General features: G+C 35.9%; 1 protein-coding gene across 4 annotated transcripts in view; it reads right to left on the reverse strand.

The window, feature by feature from the left end:
• Positions 1–680: 680 nt before the first annotated feature.
• Positions 681–18,727, reverse strand: part of CngA (Cyclic nucleotide-gated ion channel subunit A) — a 1,115,443-nt gene continuing 1,097,396 nt past the window's right edge. For all 4 annotated transcript variants that reach the window (XM_069828038.1, XM_069828039.1, XM_069828040.1 and 1 more), the window contains one exon: positions 681–10,405. In XM_069828038.1, the coding sequence (XP_069684139.1) occupies positions 10,270–10,405 (136 nt within the window). In that variant the 3' untranslated portion in view covers positions 681–10,269. The remainder of the gene's footprint in view (positions 10,406–18,727) is intronic.

The following is an 18,727-nucleotide window of genomic DNA, read 5'->3' on the forward strand; positions in this document are numbered from 1 at the left end:
ATGCAAATATCTGAAAACGACTCAAGTGGACAGAAGCTGCAATATCAGGGAATATAGTACATTAGCATCATGTAGACTTATTAAGGAAACTTCTTATTTTCTTTCGGGTAAATCATATTATCACAGTCTAGTATATACAGTCACGAAGCTTGAGTTGTTGAGGGTACTAGGAACAATATACTGTGCTGGTACTATTTCACACTGTCTGTGATGAGGCGATAGTAGCGATCTTAGTGGTTAGCAACTATCTATGGATGCTTATTTACTACGTATTGAGCTTCGTGGCTATATACTAGACTGTGATATTATTTTAATATTTGTAATTCTGGCGTTTTACTTGCGTGACGAGATCGGGCGCACGTGGACACTTCTCCAGTGAAGACTGAAGTTCCAACACTTCAACATGCTGCAGTGTTTGTTACACTATCTTCAATTCTGTGAAAATAAACCTTATTAAAAGCACAGTCTAGCATATACAGTCACGAAGCTTGAGTTGTGAGGGTGCTAGGAACAATAGACTGTGCCGGTACTATTTCGCATTGTCTGTAATGAGGCGATAGTAGCGATCCTAGTGATTAGCAACTATCTATGGATGCATATTTACTACGTATTGAGCTTCGTGATTGTATATACTAGACTGTGTTAAAAGTGTAAAACTAAATTTCAGATCTATTCTGTAAAGTTATCGAGTTTGAATAAAATAACATTAGTGACAGATTCATCATAATATTTCAAGTAACGTAGCATCAACATTATTAGAATTCATTTGTTCGTATTTCTAACTAATTAGAATTTATTAAACAATTTCAATAGAAAATATCACCATATTTTTTTCACATCACACTTTTTCACAACTTCCAACTTGTTCCACAACAAGATTCACTATCTCACTTTGCTTTCTGCAAAATGTAACTTGTTCTTGAATAAAGTTTAAGTTCACTCTATGGATCCGTCAAGCTGTTTGGTGTGTTCGTACTGATAGAGTTCAACAGTGTGAGTATGGGCTTTATGTCTGAGACTCTGGGATCTCATTTACATGACGAATCTCATTTTGTTTCCTGTACACTTTCGTTGAACTTTTGGAACAAAGTGTTTTCGCACAAAGTTCATTTTGTGTTTTAACACTTGGTCAAGTTTTAAAAGCAATGCCTCAAATTTTCAAAACATTCAATAAATATAGCAATATATTGTATTTTTAAACAAGCATCTCCATTTCTCACATACTTATTAGATTACATACATCCAAAAAAATAAATGTTTTCTTTACAGAAACATTCCTACCTAAATATGCATTACGGAACCATTCAGCGGAATGAAATATTTTATGTATAAAACTGCGATCACTTCCAACAGACAAAATATTTATTTCGGAATATGAAGCCTATTATATGATTTTCTTATGTTAAATTCTATCGTATCTGGTTTCCATGTTTCGACCTATTATGGGTCATCCTCAGAATTGGACGTTCTTGGTCTTGGCGCCTCTTGTTTTGTTTCCTGTGAGGGTGTGTTTGTGTGGTGTAATGTGGAGTCAAAGAGTGTGTGTTCTGAAATTGAGTTGTGTGTTGAGAATTTCATTGGGGTGTGTTTTTGTGTGTCTGTATATGTCATATTGTTCTAGTGTGTTTAGTTTCTGGCTTTTTGGTTGGATGTGTAGTATTTCCATGTCTGTGTTGATGTCTCTGTAGGTGTGGTTAGCATTTGTGATGTTTTCTGCATATGTGGAGGCGTTTTGTAATTTTGTTATGGCTGTGATGTGTTCTTTGTAACGTGTTTGAAATGATCTGCCTGCCTGTCCTATGTAGAAGTTGTTGCAGGTGTTACATTTGAGTTTGTATACGCCTGTGTGGTTGTATTTGTTTGTTTGTGTTGTTGTGTGTTGTGTTGTTGTTCGTAATCAAGATGTAAAATATTTATTGATAGTGATTGCTGAAATGCAAACTCTTCAGTTAAAATCAGCCCCTATCTCAATTTATCATCATTTACATATATTCTGTAATGATGATCATCAAGTCGAAAGATTTTGTTCATCAAATTAAATAGTGGACGCAGAACGTCTTTCACAATATTAATGTGGAAAGCTCATAAAAGAAATATAAAATATAAAATAATAAGTTCCAGAAATTATTCGATCTCTCTGGACAGCAATGAACATGTTCCATACAGCTGGTAAAGAGTAATTGATAACAGTTTATTTTGAACAAGATGCGGTACCTTTATTCTGTAATTGACATATGTGCAATGTGAATTATCTTTATTTGCTTACTTTTGTTGGATAAACTAAAATTTTCTTCAGTGATCTTCGATGTAACAGCTTAGGTAGGAAACGAAGAAAAAATTTATACGTTTCCGATGTGGTATTTTAAGTAACTGACACACTAGTGTCGTGCAATGTTCGAACATGAGAGGGGATATCAAGATACTACAAATTTCGCCCTACTCCATAGACATTCCAACAGTACGTGGAAGTGAAGCGTGTACACTAAAATAACCGAGTCCATTGAAAACCGGTAAGAGGTCTTATGTTCGGTTCATGTTTGCAGAGTCTTTGTAGGACCGAAGCTCCCTTTGCGTTTGTTCTATCTTTCTCTTTCCTTACATATGTTCGGTGCCTTTCTCCTTAGTTTCTCCTCTCCTTTCGCTCTTTATTCTTTAGCTACATAAGGATATCAGGCAGATATCTTGCGAAGTTACGCAAAGTAATGAGTATAGATAATTTTTCTTATTAATATGACTAAACAGCCACACAACTATAATATAAATAAATCAAACAAAATGTATTTTAAAAAGTATATGTTCAAAATACCGGCTAGTACGTGCAATGTTCAAACATGAGAGGAAACCAAAATATTGCAAACTTCGTTTTATTTCATATGAAAAAAAAAAAAAAAAAAACTAATCGCAAGATATGTGCTCAAATCTTTAAGCGGTTTAAAATAGTGTCCTGCAATGTTCGAACATGAAAGAGGCAACCAAGACATTACAAACTTCGTCTGATTTTGTATGAAAAACTAATCGCAAGGTCTATGCTAAAACATGAAGGGGTGGGAGTGGAGGACAGCGAATATTTTTATAACAAAGTGGAACAAACACGACAGACTTTCTTCTGCAAGAGCGAACATCGGCGAATGTCGAACTTTGACAAACTCGAATCGAACATAGTGCCTGTAATACTTCCATCATCCGTATAGTAACACAACTATTGTTACCGAGAAATAGGCCTTAGTGATTTATTTTAATATTATGTAAAGAATGTAATTATAGCTATTTTCTCTCGGTAATTGGTATAGTAAAAATTGTCAAGTATTTTAAAACATAATGTGATGTACCTATACGTACGTATATTTCTGTTGAAGTTTAATCATAATTTTGTAATAAAAATTACCTTTCCTTACAACTAAATAAAACTTCACAAGATTTGTTCTAAAATCCTTACTCAGCTAAATGCATGAAGGGTTGGAAGAGGAGTGTAGGAGAGGCCAGCGAACTTACAGGGCACAGATCATACAAGGGCCAAGACCGAGCGAATGAGACAGATCCGCTTCTTCAAAGCAGACTTCGGTTCTTGTCACGCTTGACAAACTTAAACCGAACACAGAGCATGAAATGCACGACACTATTACAAAATTCACAAAATAATATTAACCAGAGGCATTGTTTTTAAAGCTATTGTTATATGTGAGTTACAGATAGGGTTGCCAGATGTATGATTTTACTCGGAACAATACGGTTTTAGCTCTTTTTATTCAGCGTACGGTGCGAGTCTTGAACTGTACGCCAAATGTTCCGTTTTCAAATTCCAAATCCCGCGCGCAGTACCTACGTCACATTTGCAGTGTTGGTGGTGGTGGCATAGTAGTATGTAGGCCTATGTATGACAGTACCAGAAAAGTTGGTGTATTTTATATATTAAACTGGTACACAAAAACCGAAAAGTATTGTATTTGTAATAAAGTTCTTGCTAAGCTTTTCTCCATTTACGGAGATTATTTTCAGTAATGGCTACAAAATGGAGGATGAAAAGAATAGATTACTGCAAATCTGATAAAAAAAATGAACTTATTGTATAATTCAACGATGATGAAAACTGTAGAGGATTTTTCAAGAAGGTTTTGTTATACAAATAAATAGTTAAATACAGTATATTCAAGTGGAAAATACAGGTTAAATATAGGAATATACTGTATAAACTGAAAGAGTAATTTCACAATATATGACGTAATAAATGATTACAATATATAATGCATAAATAATAAGATTAATTGTATTAATATGTAATACATTGGTTGGGTCACTGACTGAGGAGACACTGTCTACTGAAGGATGCACTGGAAGGAATAGTGAACGGGAGAAAAGTTCGGAGCAGAAGAAAATATCAGATGATAGAAGACATTAAGATATATGGATATGCGGAGATTAAAAGGAAGGCAGAAAATAGGAAAGATTGGAGAATGTTGAGTTTGCAGTGAAAGACCTGAATTTGGGCAGAAAACTATGAATGAATGAATTCTCTTACACACTCGATGTTTTTTTTTTTTTTTAGGAAACCGAATGTGGATGAAAGGTGTTCCTTATTTCCCATCTCAAAATCTGGCAACCCTAGTTATGGATATAACTAATTTGAATGAAATTTATGATGAATTGAAGGGATTCGTTGTAAAATCGATATCTGAAATCTCAAATATAAAATCTATACACAAGTTTATATATATAGTTTGGATATACCTACATATTTTAAACCAATTCCATTTGGATAAATCTTAATGGTTACATCTGATAATATGCTTGCACTTCGAGGTTTACGTGGAAGAATTCAGCCCAGTTTCCACAATCTTCATATATTTAGAAAAAAAGAAATATCACAGTACTATGAGGTCTAGTCTTTGATATGGTTATTTGTGGAAGAAAGGTTTTCATGGCTTACATTGTTTTCGAATTCGAGATGTTTGTAGCTTTATAATAGATACCAGTTATTCTGATAAAGAGTTAATGTTTCTTTTTTTCCTCCATGTCTCTAGCCAGACTTTAGAATACTTTTAAGTGAATAAAGTTAAAAACTATTTCTACATTATGGTTCATTCACTTATTGACGGTTACTAATGTACCATACTCACTAAACAGAGTCAATTAAAAACTTTTAATTTAGGTGAGTATTCGGGTAGGAAGGACATAAATTTAACAATATGGGCAACCTTCTTTCTTTGTGCCTCAGATCGTTTGAATTGTTATAGGATCAGGCAGTTACTAATCAAAATGGATATTTCTAATGTGAAATATTAGCACCAACTGGCGTAAGATTCATTTTTCATTTGAACACCATCTAAACGAAAAAAGGTAAGGGTTATAGAAATAATGAAATAAATTAATAATACAGAATGACTCGTAAGTAATGTCATAAATTTCAAGAGGTTATTCCGTGAGGTATTTCAAACATAAAAAAAAAGGTTTAATAATTGATCGGCAGAAGGATAAGGGTGTCATTCTTGATCCCACAATCCGTTTTGAGACGCATGAGCAACAGCCACAAGAGGTGTGTCGTGAAAAACAAGTCATATATGAGCCTTGTTGTCAGCATCTTGGAGCACAATACCACATTACACATTGGACAGTTTTTGGGCTCATGTTCGGTGCCCGTGGCACGATCCCACGTGAAACTTTGAATCAACTTAAACAATATAAAATTTCTGATGCAACGATTGATGCCATAGGATCTCGCGTGTTAAAATCATCCTTAGCTATAATTAGTAATCATTTGTACCCAACAAAATTTTTATTGAAAATGATTTCCTACGTTTTCTTATCTTAATGTTTTTTATTTTTCTTTCCAAGTGTCACAAAATTGTTTTGTTTACTTATTATTCTTTATGAAGTGATTAGTAGGCCGATCTATCGAACCCTTATTTAGGGCGGCTTTTGTTTCTACAAATTATCATTGCTCGTTTTTGCTTCCTTTTCGAGAAAAGTATTATTTTATATGAAATATTTCATGGTGTATTTTGGGAAAGCTATCTAATCAATTTCCACTATGCTCAATGAATTTAAGAGTCCAGTGTATTTTGATTAGATATCGGATTTATATGCACTAAAAATATCTAAAATATGCATGCATTTATGCTGTCAAAATCTTTAAAATATGCTCTAAACATGTACTAAAAATTTTAAGCCTAAGCTTATGCATTTTGGTACTTACAATGTACTTTCTTCCTTAGACATCAATCTGGTCGTTGTAATTTGATTTGCAGAATACAATGATTATTTTCTCCAAATGCTTAGGGGTAAGTTTATGACCTTTATCACTCAACACAAGTTTGTATGCTGAGAAGGACCTTTCCACTTCTATAGATGTTATTGAGCAAAATTTGAAAGCTCTGAGTAATTTTCTTCTGGAAGCACAACGTTTTGACCTTGAAGATATTTATCCACAGAACATAAAACTTTAATGTTAGGATTTCTCCCTAATATAGCGCATAATTTACAACTTAATATTTCTGGATACTTTAAAGAAGCACTCTGAAGTTTAATCTAAACCTTCTTGAGGGATGATAAAGATTCATGTCCACATTTTTCGAGTTTCTTTTGTGACTTCAGCTATAACCTTGAAATATGCGTGGATTACAGCCAAGTCACTTTGCAAATATTCACTATTAAAATATTCTGTGAACGTTGAATTGACAAAGCTTCAGTTGCATTTACCGCACCAACGAATTTTTTAACTACATTGAAATTATCTGAATAGATAGAGCAGCTTCAATCCACGTATCCCAGAGGGTAAGTATTGGCTCTGGGGGTAATGGGAGGTCTGTAAATGTTTCTTTGTAAGTAGCCTATTAACTCTGGATGGGGCTCGTAAACACTCTTGCTTTCAACTGTAAATAGGAATGTTATTCCCCAGTAACATCAAGTGATTTTGTTACTCGGAGAGGCTCCTTACGGATGCCTCCATAGTAAAGATTTTATTATCTTGTCACTAACGTGTTTAAATATTAATTTTAAAATTAAAATAAAAAAATATATGTAGGCCCTATTATATGCTCGATGCATGGAAAAATGATTAAATATGCAGCATCATCGGAAATATATGCACTATAAAACTTCACATACAAAAACAGAAGAACATGAAATACATTGCAAAAGTTAATTCCATAAAAACTAATTAAATATGCATTTGCATATAAATCCGATGTCTAAATGATAATAAATGATTGAAATAATTTTAGTTTTGTCTTTTAAATTTCCAATAATTTGATCCTAACAAATGTAATTATTTGTTCTGAAAAAGAATTTTGAAATGTTACATTTGTTGGGATCAAATTTCTGCACATGTAAGAGACAAAACTAAAATTCTTTAAATAATTTATCATAACACACCGCTCTCTTATATTGACTGTGCATATTGGGAAATTCAGTCAATGGCTTTCCCAAAACACGCTGTGATATATTTCATTATAAAACAATTTTATCTCGAAAAGGAAGCAAAAACGAGCAAAATTGTATTAAACTTTTTTCTTCGAATTATCTCAAAGAATAGTCTAACCTCTTGAAATTAATGACATTATATACGGTTCACCCTGTATATAAATATTTTATTTTAAGTACAACGATAAAGGAAACTATTAAATGATAGTTGTTAATTAGAACTAGACGCTGGAAACGAATTGTAACACTAATTAGTGAATAAATTGAACTAGATGTGTTCTAAAGCAAGATTTGACTGCAATTTCAACATTTGTGCGAAGTGGGTGGTAGAAGTCTCGTTACTGAATTGATATATTTTTATTATTACTTAACCGCTTACTTAACGAACATAAGTTTTTATATCTAGAAGTGTTCATTATATAAAATGACTTCAGATTTTAATAATATGGTGAAAGTTAGTAAAAAAAAGTGAACATTTTATTTGTGTATAAAGAACTACATTGTCTACAAATAACTTAGGAATATGTAAAATATTATGTACTATAAGGACTTCTTTTACAGGATTAATTTCTTGCCTAAGTTTACCGTTCACTATTTTTCAGGGAAACTTATGCTCAGTTCCTCCCGTGCGTTCTTCTGTATGTGTGGCTGCGCTATCGAGTTCTACAGTATTTGCCGACCTCCGATCTACTAGATATTCAAAGCTCGAACACGACAGATATGACAGCCATTTTGCTACATCAAACTTTGGACGTTGTAATAAGTGGTACACTTCACTGCACTGGCGATATCTGAGAGCCACTCTCATAGAATCAGGCGAATAAACGGCATATTAAGGGCCATACCCTTGCATAAAATGTGAGGACGTAGGCGAGAAGATGGGCGATAAATTTTGCCTGCACCTCTCTATCCACGGACGGACAGGCCTCTTTTATGGTGTTTCTACGTCATTGACTTATCGGTCTTAAAAATTCAGTGCCCTCAACGAGGTTTTATCCCGCAAACCTCGGATTCAATGCACTGTAAGCATTAAACCACAGATGATTACTTATCCTAGTTTAGTAACAAAAGAGAGAAAACGGTGGTGGGAGATTTTCCGCGAAATATCTCGCCACTAATCTGTTTTGTGCTGATACCTATGATGTGATTTGACTGTAGTGAATTATAAATTACATTATAATCGTATGACCTTGTTGTGTTGTGAATCTTATTTGAGTTTGTTTTACAGATTTACTCTCTTAATATACGAGGGAAAGTCAGTAAGTCACAAATCGAAGTAGTGATCTCAATTTTTTAAAAAGTTGTCTGAAGCTATCAAAGCTAGAAAGCAGTAACAACGATGTGCGCACAAGGGAAACAAAGAAGCAGCAGTTGCAAGAGGTCGGCACCTTTTCACTTGTGTACCATTGGCGACTTGATCTAAGCAATGTTGCACGTTTCGTTTCGGGCTGGTAATGATGCACCCAATTCTCATCACCTGTGATTATCCTGGCTAGCATATCGTAGCCACCGGCGTGCCTCAATCGGTTAAGGCGCTTGCCTGGAGGTCTGAAGTTGCGTTCGGGCGCGGGTCCGATCCCCGCTTGGGCTGATTACCTGGTTGGGTTTTTCCGAGGTTTTCCCCAATCGTAATGTAAATGCAAGGTAATCTATGGCGAATCCTCGGCCTCATCTCGCTATCACCAATCTCATCGACGCTAAATAACCTAGTAGTTGATACAGCGTCGTTAAATAACCAACTAAAAAAAAAGCATATCGTTCCCTTCATTCTGTCTGCTCTGATCAAGTCGCCAACCTGTTACACATTTACGTATCTCCGTAACAAACTCCACTGGCCGACCGACTCTATATCAGACACTTGTCCACTCCTCAGACAACTTCTACACCCAATTGTAGTGAGCTCGACATGACAGGCAATGCTCACCATACAGTGTTGAATCTCTTTAAGAACATTCTTTGCTGCCAGATACTTTGCCAGAAAAATCGCATAACGGAGCTCTGCAGGACAATGTTATACTCGTGCAGAGGTGTTAATAACTTGCAACTACTGCTTATTTGTTTCGTTTGTGCCGTTTGTACGTATATCGATCACCTTTACACCTGGATAATACTGCCATCTTGCGGTGATAACTTCAGGCAACGAATATAATCAAAGAATGACAATCATTACGAGTATTTTAGCAAAATTTTGGAGAAAATACTAAGGGATATGCGGATTTGCACCCCTGTAAGGAGATTTGGTACTGCGGCACTGTGTAAAATTTAATGGGAAAAACAGCAAAAGAATAACCGAAAGAGAGAACACTTAACGGGAGTTATAAAAACAACCATACCGTATCTTTCACGTGCTTTCGGGACTATGAATATCTAGTAGGCAATGGTGAAAGGCACTTTTATCTTGCGTGATTATTCAACAAGTGATGCATTGATTCTCAAATGAAAGTAAAACCTCTGTTACTTTTCTTTTGAACATACCATTCTGACAATCTCTGTTTAGATGCCTACGTTGTCTTTGAGAAGTGGTGTACGTCTTTTTTTCCACGTATCCCTCAAAATGTCTAGTTTTCTCCCAGATATTCGTGTATTATGCAATGACAGATTTGAACTCTGCTCTAAATGGACAAAAGAATTGCCATATTGGTGTCATGTGCAAGACGTGTTATATCCATTCTAAAGAACAACTGTGCGTAATAAATTAATTTATCCCTTTTATTTTAATGTATGTTAGCAACTGCGTGGTTTGTGATGTTACACAGGGATGCCTGGTTCATGTGCCAGTCGTAGATTTGAAATGCAGCATTGTTTCGTGAGTTGGTCTGCATCTTGAGTTTCACTGCAGGCCACTTGTGTGTTTCACATTGTATTCTGTTTGTGCCTGCGTATTCTTGAAACACTTTGGAAGGATCTACGCATAGATCGATTTGGTTCTTGTTCCTCTTCTTTTGTTTGTTGAGAATTGTCTGCACCGCTTTCTTGACTTGAGCTGCATCTGAAAATATATAAAAGAAAAAATCATAATGCAGCCAACTTGACGAGTTTCAATTACCCAACAATTTCTAATATCTTATTTTCGGAAAACATATTATGTGTACTTCACGTGTTAAATTTTATATTACCTTTTCAACATGTTTCAGACTGCTATTGGCCATCTTCAGAACTGGTTGTTTCTGTCTTATGTATTATTTTAATGTACCGAAGTACATATGATATTTCCATGCAGATATTCTGCGTCATCATACGATGAAAGAGTATATATGATATGCGTAAATCACTTCGTGATTTAAGACGGTGCTTATTCCGTCGGATCCCGGCCAACTAGTCACTCATAACGAGTGCACCTCAGCACATGTGTGGACTTCGGTCCTATGTTCATAGACATCTATGACGTAGTGCAGAGGGCGGCCACTAGAGGGAACCCAAGAGTTGGAACTTAATCAGAGACAATTCTGTCCGACGCCGGGGTGGTATCCGGTGTGGCTTAGTGGATAAAGTATCAGCACGTAGAGCTGAAAACCCGGGTTCAAATCCCGGCGCCGGAGAGAATTTTTCTCCGTTCCATTACCCTTTCATCGTGGTTGTTGCTGGTTTTGGCGCCTTTTGTTTTGTTTCCTGTGGGGGTGTGTTTGTGTAGTGTAATGTGGACTCAACGAGTGTGTGTGTTCTGAAATTGAGTTGTGTGTTGAGAATTTCATTTGGATGTGTTTTTTTTTTTTTTGTGTCTGTATATTTCGTAGGTACTCTTTAACACCACATTGCACTATACAAACACACAGGAAAGAAAACAAAAGGCGCCAAGAGTAGCAGCAACCAGTTCTGAAGATGGCCAATAGCAGGCCGAAACATGTTAACCAGGTAATATAAAATTTAACACGTGAAAGACACATTATACGTTTTCCGAAGTGATATAGTGTTAAAAGTTGTGTAATCAAGATGTATATCTTATTTTCGTTTATCAACGTTCATATTCTCTGAAATTAATTAATACCACAGTCTAGTATATACTGTACAGTCACGAAGCTTGAGCTGTTGAGGATACTAGGAACAATAGACTGTGCAGGTACTATTTCGCATTGTCTGTAATGAGGCGACAGTAGCGATCCTAGTGGTTAGTAATTATCTATGGGTGCATATTCCTTACGTATTGAGCTTCGTGACTGTGTTAATACTAAGGCTAATTGAAGACTGATATAAAGAAAGCTGTAAATACCAATAGCCTTGAAAATTCATTTTTCCAAAATACAGTTCAATGTCCTTGGCTCAATTCATAAGAAAAAAAAGGTAAGTCCCATTTCAATTTTATTTAGAACCTAATTACTTACATATTTACAAATGGCTTTTAGAAAACTCGCAGGTTCATTGGCGCCCGCCATTGGTCCCTATCCTGTACAAGATTAATCCAGTTCCTACGATCATAACTCACATCCCTCAAATCCATTTTAATATTATCCTCCCATCTACTTCTCGCCTTCCCTAAGGTCTTTTCCCTCAAGTATTCCAACTAACACTCTATATGCATTTCTGGATTCACCCATACGTGCTACATGCCCTGCCCATCTCAAACGTCTTGATTTAATGTTCCTAAGTATGTCAGGTGAAGAATACAATGCGTGCAGTTATGCGTTATGTAACTTTCTCCATTCTCCTGTAACTTTATTCCTCTTAGCCTCAAATATTTTCCTAAGAACCTTATTCTCAAACATTCTTAATCTCTGTTCTGTTCCTCTCTCAAAGTGAGAGTCCAAGTTTCACAACCATACAGAGCAACCGGTAATATAACTGTTTTATAAATTCTAACTTTCAGATTTTTTGAGAGCAGACTTGATGACAAAAGCTTCTCCACCGAATAATAACAGGCATTTTCCATATTTATTCTGCGTTTAATTTACTCCCGAGTGTCATTTATATTTGTTACTCTTACTCCAATTATGCAGTAATGCGTTATGTAACTTTCTCCATTCTCCTGTAACTTCATCCCTCTTAGCCCCAAATATTTTCCTAAGAACCTTATTCTCAAACATCCTTAATCTCTGTTCCTCTCTCAAAGTGAGAGTCTAAGTTTCACAACCATACAGAACAACCGGTAATATAACTGTTTTATAAATTCTAACTTTCAGATTTTTTGACAGCAGACTAGATGACAAAAGTTTCTCAACCGAATAATTACAGGCATTTCCCACATTTATTCCGCGTTTAATTTACTCCCGAGTGTCATTTATATTTGTTACTGCTACTCCAATTATGCAGTTATGCGTTATGTAACTTTCTCCATTCTCCTGTAACTTCATCCCTCTTAGTCCCAAATATTTTCCTAACAACCTTATTCTCAAATATCCTTAATCTCTGTTCTGTTCCTCTCTCAAAGTGAGAGTCCAAGTTTCACAACCATACAGAAAAACCGGTAATACAACTGTTTTATAAATTCTAACTTTCAGATTTGATGACTTGATGACAAAAGCTTCTCAACCGAATAATAACAGGCATTTCCCATATTTATTCTGCATTTAATTTACTCCCGAGTGTCATTTTTATTTGTTACTGCTACTCCAATTATTATTATTATTACTATTATTATTATTATTATTATTATTATTATTATTATTATTATTATTATTACTTGCTTACTTACTGGCTTTTAAGGAACCCGGAGGTTCACTGCCGCCCTCACATTAGCCCGCCATTGGTCCCTATCCTGAGCAAGATTAATCCAGTCTCTATCATCATATCCCACCTCCCTCAAATCCATTTTAATATTATCCTCCCATCTACGTCTAGCCTCCCCAAAGGTCTTTTTCCCTCAGGTCTTCCAATTAACACTGTATATGTATTTTTGGATTCATCCATACGTGCTACATGCCCTGTCCATCTCAAACGTCTGGATTTAATGTTCCTAATTATGTCAGGTGAAGGATACAATGCGTGCAGCTCTGCGTTATGTAACTTTCTCCATTCTCCTGTAACTTTATCTCTCTAGCCTCAAATATTTTCCTAAGAACCTTATTCTCAAACATCCTAAATCTCTTTCCTCTCTCAAAGTGAGAGTCCAAGTTTTACAACCATAAAGAACAACCGGTAATATAACAGCAGAAATTTTGGACCCAAAATATATAATGCATTAATTAGAGCTACCCTCAGCTAAGTACACTTAACACACATAGATTTAAGATACAAATCAGATTAATTATTTAATTGTTTAAGCTAATTGAGTTAAAAATTGATACTCTAATATTTGTATTTTCTATTTGTATATAGACCTATTATTACATGCTGTATTATTTTACCACTTATTAATGTTATTGTGCTCAATGAACTCTCTTAATTTTGTGATATATTTTTTATAACTGATCTGAACTGCGCCCGAGCACGAGCTTCTGCTCTTTCGGGCTGCAATGCCTAATGTAGCTCAAGTGTAAAGTATTAAATAAATTAATTAAATTTAAAAAAAACGTTTTTATAAATTCTAACTTTCAGATATTTTGACAGCAGACTAGATGACAAAAGCTTCTCAGCCGAATAATAACAGGCATTTCTCATATTTATTCTGCGTTTAATTTACTCCCGAGTGTCATTTACATTTGTTACTGTTACTCTAATTATTATTATTATTATTATTATTATTATTATTATTATTATTATCATTATTATTATTATTATTATTATTATTACTAAAATAATGGAAGCACCAATCGCGTGAGAAAAGCAATCGATTAGGTTTGCGAACACCACAAAAGCGTGCTACCCGTGGGAGATTCGGACGAGCTGCCTTTTTAAGGCCCAGACGGCAGGCCTGTAAACCGAGTGTATCGACCCGGACAAGGGCGAGTTTCGTTCCTGGTCCACAACTCCTCTTTCAAAGGAAACAGAGCTGAGGCTGCAAGTAATAGCTGTGGCTACGGGCGGCCGGCCGCTGGGAACTCGACATCAAAGAGAGCAGCCGACACCGTTTTGTGTCACTTTGAACTGACTCTCGATGCTGCTCAATCAGTAATGCGTCTGTCTTACCCAAGCCCGTGGATTTACTTCATTAATTAATGGTATTATATCAACTGCTGCTCCTGTTTGATGTACGACAGATGTTAGAACTTGTATTCAAGTTGAAATTGAGTACAAAACAATAAGATTAAATAGAGGTAGGCCTAATGATGACAATTAAGATGGTAGTAGTGCAGCAGTAGTAAAAAATACTTACTTACTGGCTTTTAAGGAACTCGGAGGTTCATTACTGCCCTCACATAAGCCCGCAATTGGTCCCTATCCTGGGCAAGGTTAATCCAGTCTCTATCATCATATCCCACCTCACTCAAATCCATTTTAATATTATCCTCCCATCTACGTCTCGGCCTTCCCAAAGATCTTTTTCCCTCCGGCCTCCCAACTAACACTCTATATGCATTTCTGGATTCGCCCATACGTGCTATATGCCCTGCCCATCTCAAACGTCTGGATTTAATGTTCCTAATAATGCCAGGTGAAGAATACATTGCGTGCAGTTCTGCGTTGTGTAACTTCCTCCATTCTCCTGTAACTTCATCCCTCTTAGCCCCAAATATTTTCCTAAGCACCTTATTCTCAAACACCTTAACCTATGTTCCTCTCTCAAAGTGAGAGTCCAAGTTTCACAGCCATACAGACCAACCGGTAATATAACTGTTTTATAAATTCTATGTTTCAGATTTTTTGACAGCAGACTAGATGACGAAAGCTTCTCAACCGAATAATAACAGGCATTTCCCATAGGCCTATTTATTCTGCGTTTAATTTCCTCCCGAGTGTCATTTATATTTGTTACTGTTGCTCCAAGATATTTGAATTTTTCCACTTCTTCGAAGGATAAATCTCCAATTTTTATAGTTCCATTTCGTACAATATTTTGGTCACAAGACATAATCATATACTTAGTCTTTTCGGGATTTACTTCCAACCCTATTGTTTTACTTGCTTCAAGTAGAATTTCCGCGTTTTCCCTGATCGTTTGTGGATTTTCTCCTAACATATTCACGTCATCCGCATAGACAAGAAGCTGATGTACTAACCCGTTCAATTCCAAACCCTGTCTGTTATCCTGAACTCTCCTAATGGCATATTCTAGAGCGAAGTTAAAAAGTAAAGGTGACAGTGCATCTCCCTGCTTTAGCCCGCAGTGAATTGGAAAAGCATCAGATAGAAACTGGCCTATACAGACTCTGCTGTTAAGTTTCACTAAGACACATTTTAATTAATCGAACTAGTTTCTTGGGGATACCAAATTCAATAAGAATATTATATAAAACTTCTCTCTTAACCGAGTCATACGCTTTTTTAAATCTATGAATAACTGATGTACTGTACCCTTATACTCCCATTTTTTCTCCAATATCTGTCGAATACAAAAAATCTGATCAATAGTCGATCTATTACGCCTAAAACCACACTGATGACCCCCAATAATTTCATCTACATATGGAGTTAACCTCCTCAAAAGGATATTCGACAAAATTTTTGTAATAATAATACTAATAATAATAATAATAATAATAATAATAATAATAATAATAATAATAATAATAATAATAATCTTTCCATCATCATCATTATGGACTATTTAATCCATTCCGGCTCCATTTTGTTAGAACCATCTCTTCTTTGATCTTCCCAGGATTATTCTATCGTTAGATTTGTACTTTAAGGCAGTAGCGGCTGATTGACTGAGGTAAGTGAGGCCGGGCCTCAGTCACTTGGCTTAACTGAAATCAAATTTTGTGTTTTTATATAATATATTAGTGATGTGAATCAGTGGCGGCTCTGCATATTTCTTAAGAGGAGGAAAGAAGTTAACAGCGCAAAATGACACCTTCTTGAAAGAAACATGCTGCAAATTAGCCTACATGCATACATGTAAGACCAGGTAGTGTTTGGATTGAGCTTCCCTTTTGTATAGCAATAATCTGTTTTTGTAAACTGAGTTTCCTAAATTGTCCAAAATTTAATATGTTTTCACTTCCATTCATTGTTGAATAATTGCACAAATTAACAATTACAAGGAAATTCACAATCTCGCAGCATTTTTTGTGCACACTACAGCATCACACGTGTTGGAAGAGGCCAACTACTAACGCGTAACCGGAACCGTTTTACGGAAATGGGAATGGGAAATAATCTGTTAGGAAAGCGAAAACACTGCACCCACCCACGTGGTTTGTGTTGCCACATGTACATTTTACAAGTTCAGTATCACATGCTTTTGAAGAATGTCAAGTTCTTGTAAAGTCATAGTACTGTTATTGTTCAAAGCTGCCGTTGGCCGATTAATTTTTTATGTTAAAAATAATGTAGTTTGCAGTACTTTCAATTTCAAATATATTTGTACAATACTGACAACTTGGTTGTTGTCCTGTCTAGTAGACAATGAATGGAAGTGAATTTCAGGGGCCAAACAGATCTGCGATACTAACTTAGAACTACTTCCTCTTTGTTTTAATAAATCCAACTTCAACTTTGAGATATCCTCGAAAGTTTCAAACCATAAATAGTAGCTTATATAAAGTGCAATTTGATTTATAATTTTAAGAAAGTTTATATGGTGTCTTTCTTAGCTTTGCGTTAAAACTGTTTCATTGTGCCTCCTCCTAGATGTGTTACAGTGTGGTTGAATGCAGCATCGTTAGATGGCAGCGGTAGCGAGCTTGCTGCAAGACCAGCCGGTTTCTATTTCCCCCCCATGCGCTGATTCAGAAGAGGATCTCCTCCCTATCCGTTCATTTACTTGCTTTAAAACTCTGCTTCTTTCTCTGGCCACTGGCGCGCTGTTGTCTATGTGTGTAAAGTACAGTAAAGGAAGAATGGATTGACTTTCCTCCACACAAACAATCTCGCATCCTTCTCACAGTTTTCTAGTAGCACATGAGTGCGCGTCGTTTAAAACTCGATCAACCGAGGTTTTCTTATAGCTGTGAACTTACAAATTATCGAATCTTCCTCGAATTTCGAGGCATATATTTCATTTGGTATTTACTTTCAAAAGAAGAAAAATGTAAGGAGGACGTTCCTCCCTTCCCTCCCCCGAGGAACCGCCACTGATGTGAATGAAGCCTATATCGCTGTAGAAACATTTGAAAACTTTGTGATGTATATAGACCTGTTTTGCAGTATAAATTTTTCCTGAGGCCAGGATCGCTCGTGCCGGGTCTGGCGTCAGCATTTCGTGTGTTTTCGTGGGCTTTTAGGTCGCACTTGAAAAGCTGTAGTTGAGGCACAATTCGTCTAGCCTCGTGCCCTGGTCAGCTCTCACTCCTCCCATCCATGGACCGGTCTCGAGAGTAGAATTGAATGGGAATAGCAGTGGTAACTTGTCTTCCTAAATAGGCCATAATTAACAAAATTTCCCGCTCTTTGGCAGGTAGAGACCCACACTGTTCTCTCTGTAGTCTTATTAGTTTATGACTTAAGCGAGGGTGTTCTACTATTGTACTTCATAGTACAGTAGTGAATTTGGGCCAATGTTGTTATGTGTTTCGGGAAAATATAAACACACACAGATGAGAGAAATAATGCTAGTGTAGTTAATTTATTGCTACAGTGTCCTTTTTCGAGAAGAAATGATATTGACGGAAAAGAAGTTTTAAATAAAGAGAGAGCCTACCGAGATACCTACGTCATCGCTGACAATTTTTCTGACAGATAATGTTAAAACGCGAGTTTCTATTGCAGCCTGGTATGGGCAACATAAATGGTTAAGTGGTAATGTGGTGCAAAATAAACTTTTCTGTTGGCCTTGTTTGTTGCTATCAAAGGAATCAGTAGGTATCTACGTATTTCAATGAGCCTTTCTTAACATTTCTTTTTAATTTCAGCCAGTTGAACTAACTGTCTAAAACGAATTCAATACTCTTCAGTATATATATACGATGTCGACCAGAAATCAGGTTTCGATTCCCGCTTGGACTGATTACCTGGTTGGATTTTTTTCGAGATTTTTCCCAAACATAAGGCGAAGGTCAGGTAATGGCGAATCCTCGGCCTTATCTCGCCAAATACTATTTCGCTATCACCAATTCCATTGACATTAAATAACTTAGTAGTTGATGCAGCGCCTTTAAATAACCAAACAAATGAAAAGAGGAAATAATTAAGGAATGGAGAAGAAAAAATTAACTTCAAAATATGTTCAGTGCATCTTACATTAAGGTTTACGCTTTTTTAATTTCATGGTCACGTTTACCCCAGTGGTCAACTGTTTACTGTAAGGGTAATTGTTCATTTCAGAAGAAATAGGAAGGGAGTACGCCACGCGATATAAGACCTATAAGGTCTACCCTAAAAAATCTCCCATTCAAGC

The sequence above is a fragment of the Periplaneta americana genome, chromosome 6 (assembly GCF_040183065.1).
Source record: "Periplaneta americana isolate PAMFEO1 chromosome 6, P.americana_PAMFEO1_priV1, whole genome shotgun sequence".
Taxonomy (NCBI): domain Eukaryota; kingdom Metazoa; phylum Arthropoda; class Insecta; order Blattodea; family Blattidae; genus Periplaneta; species Periplaneta americana.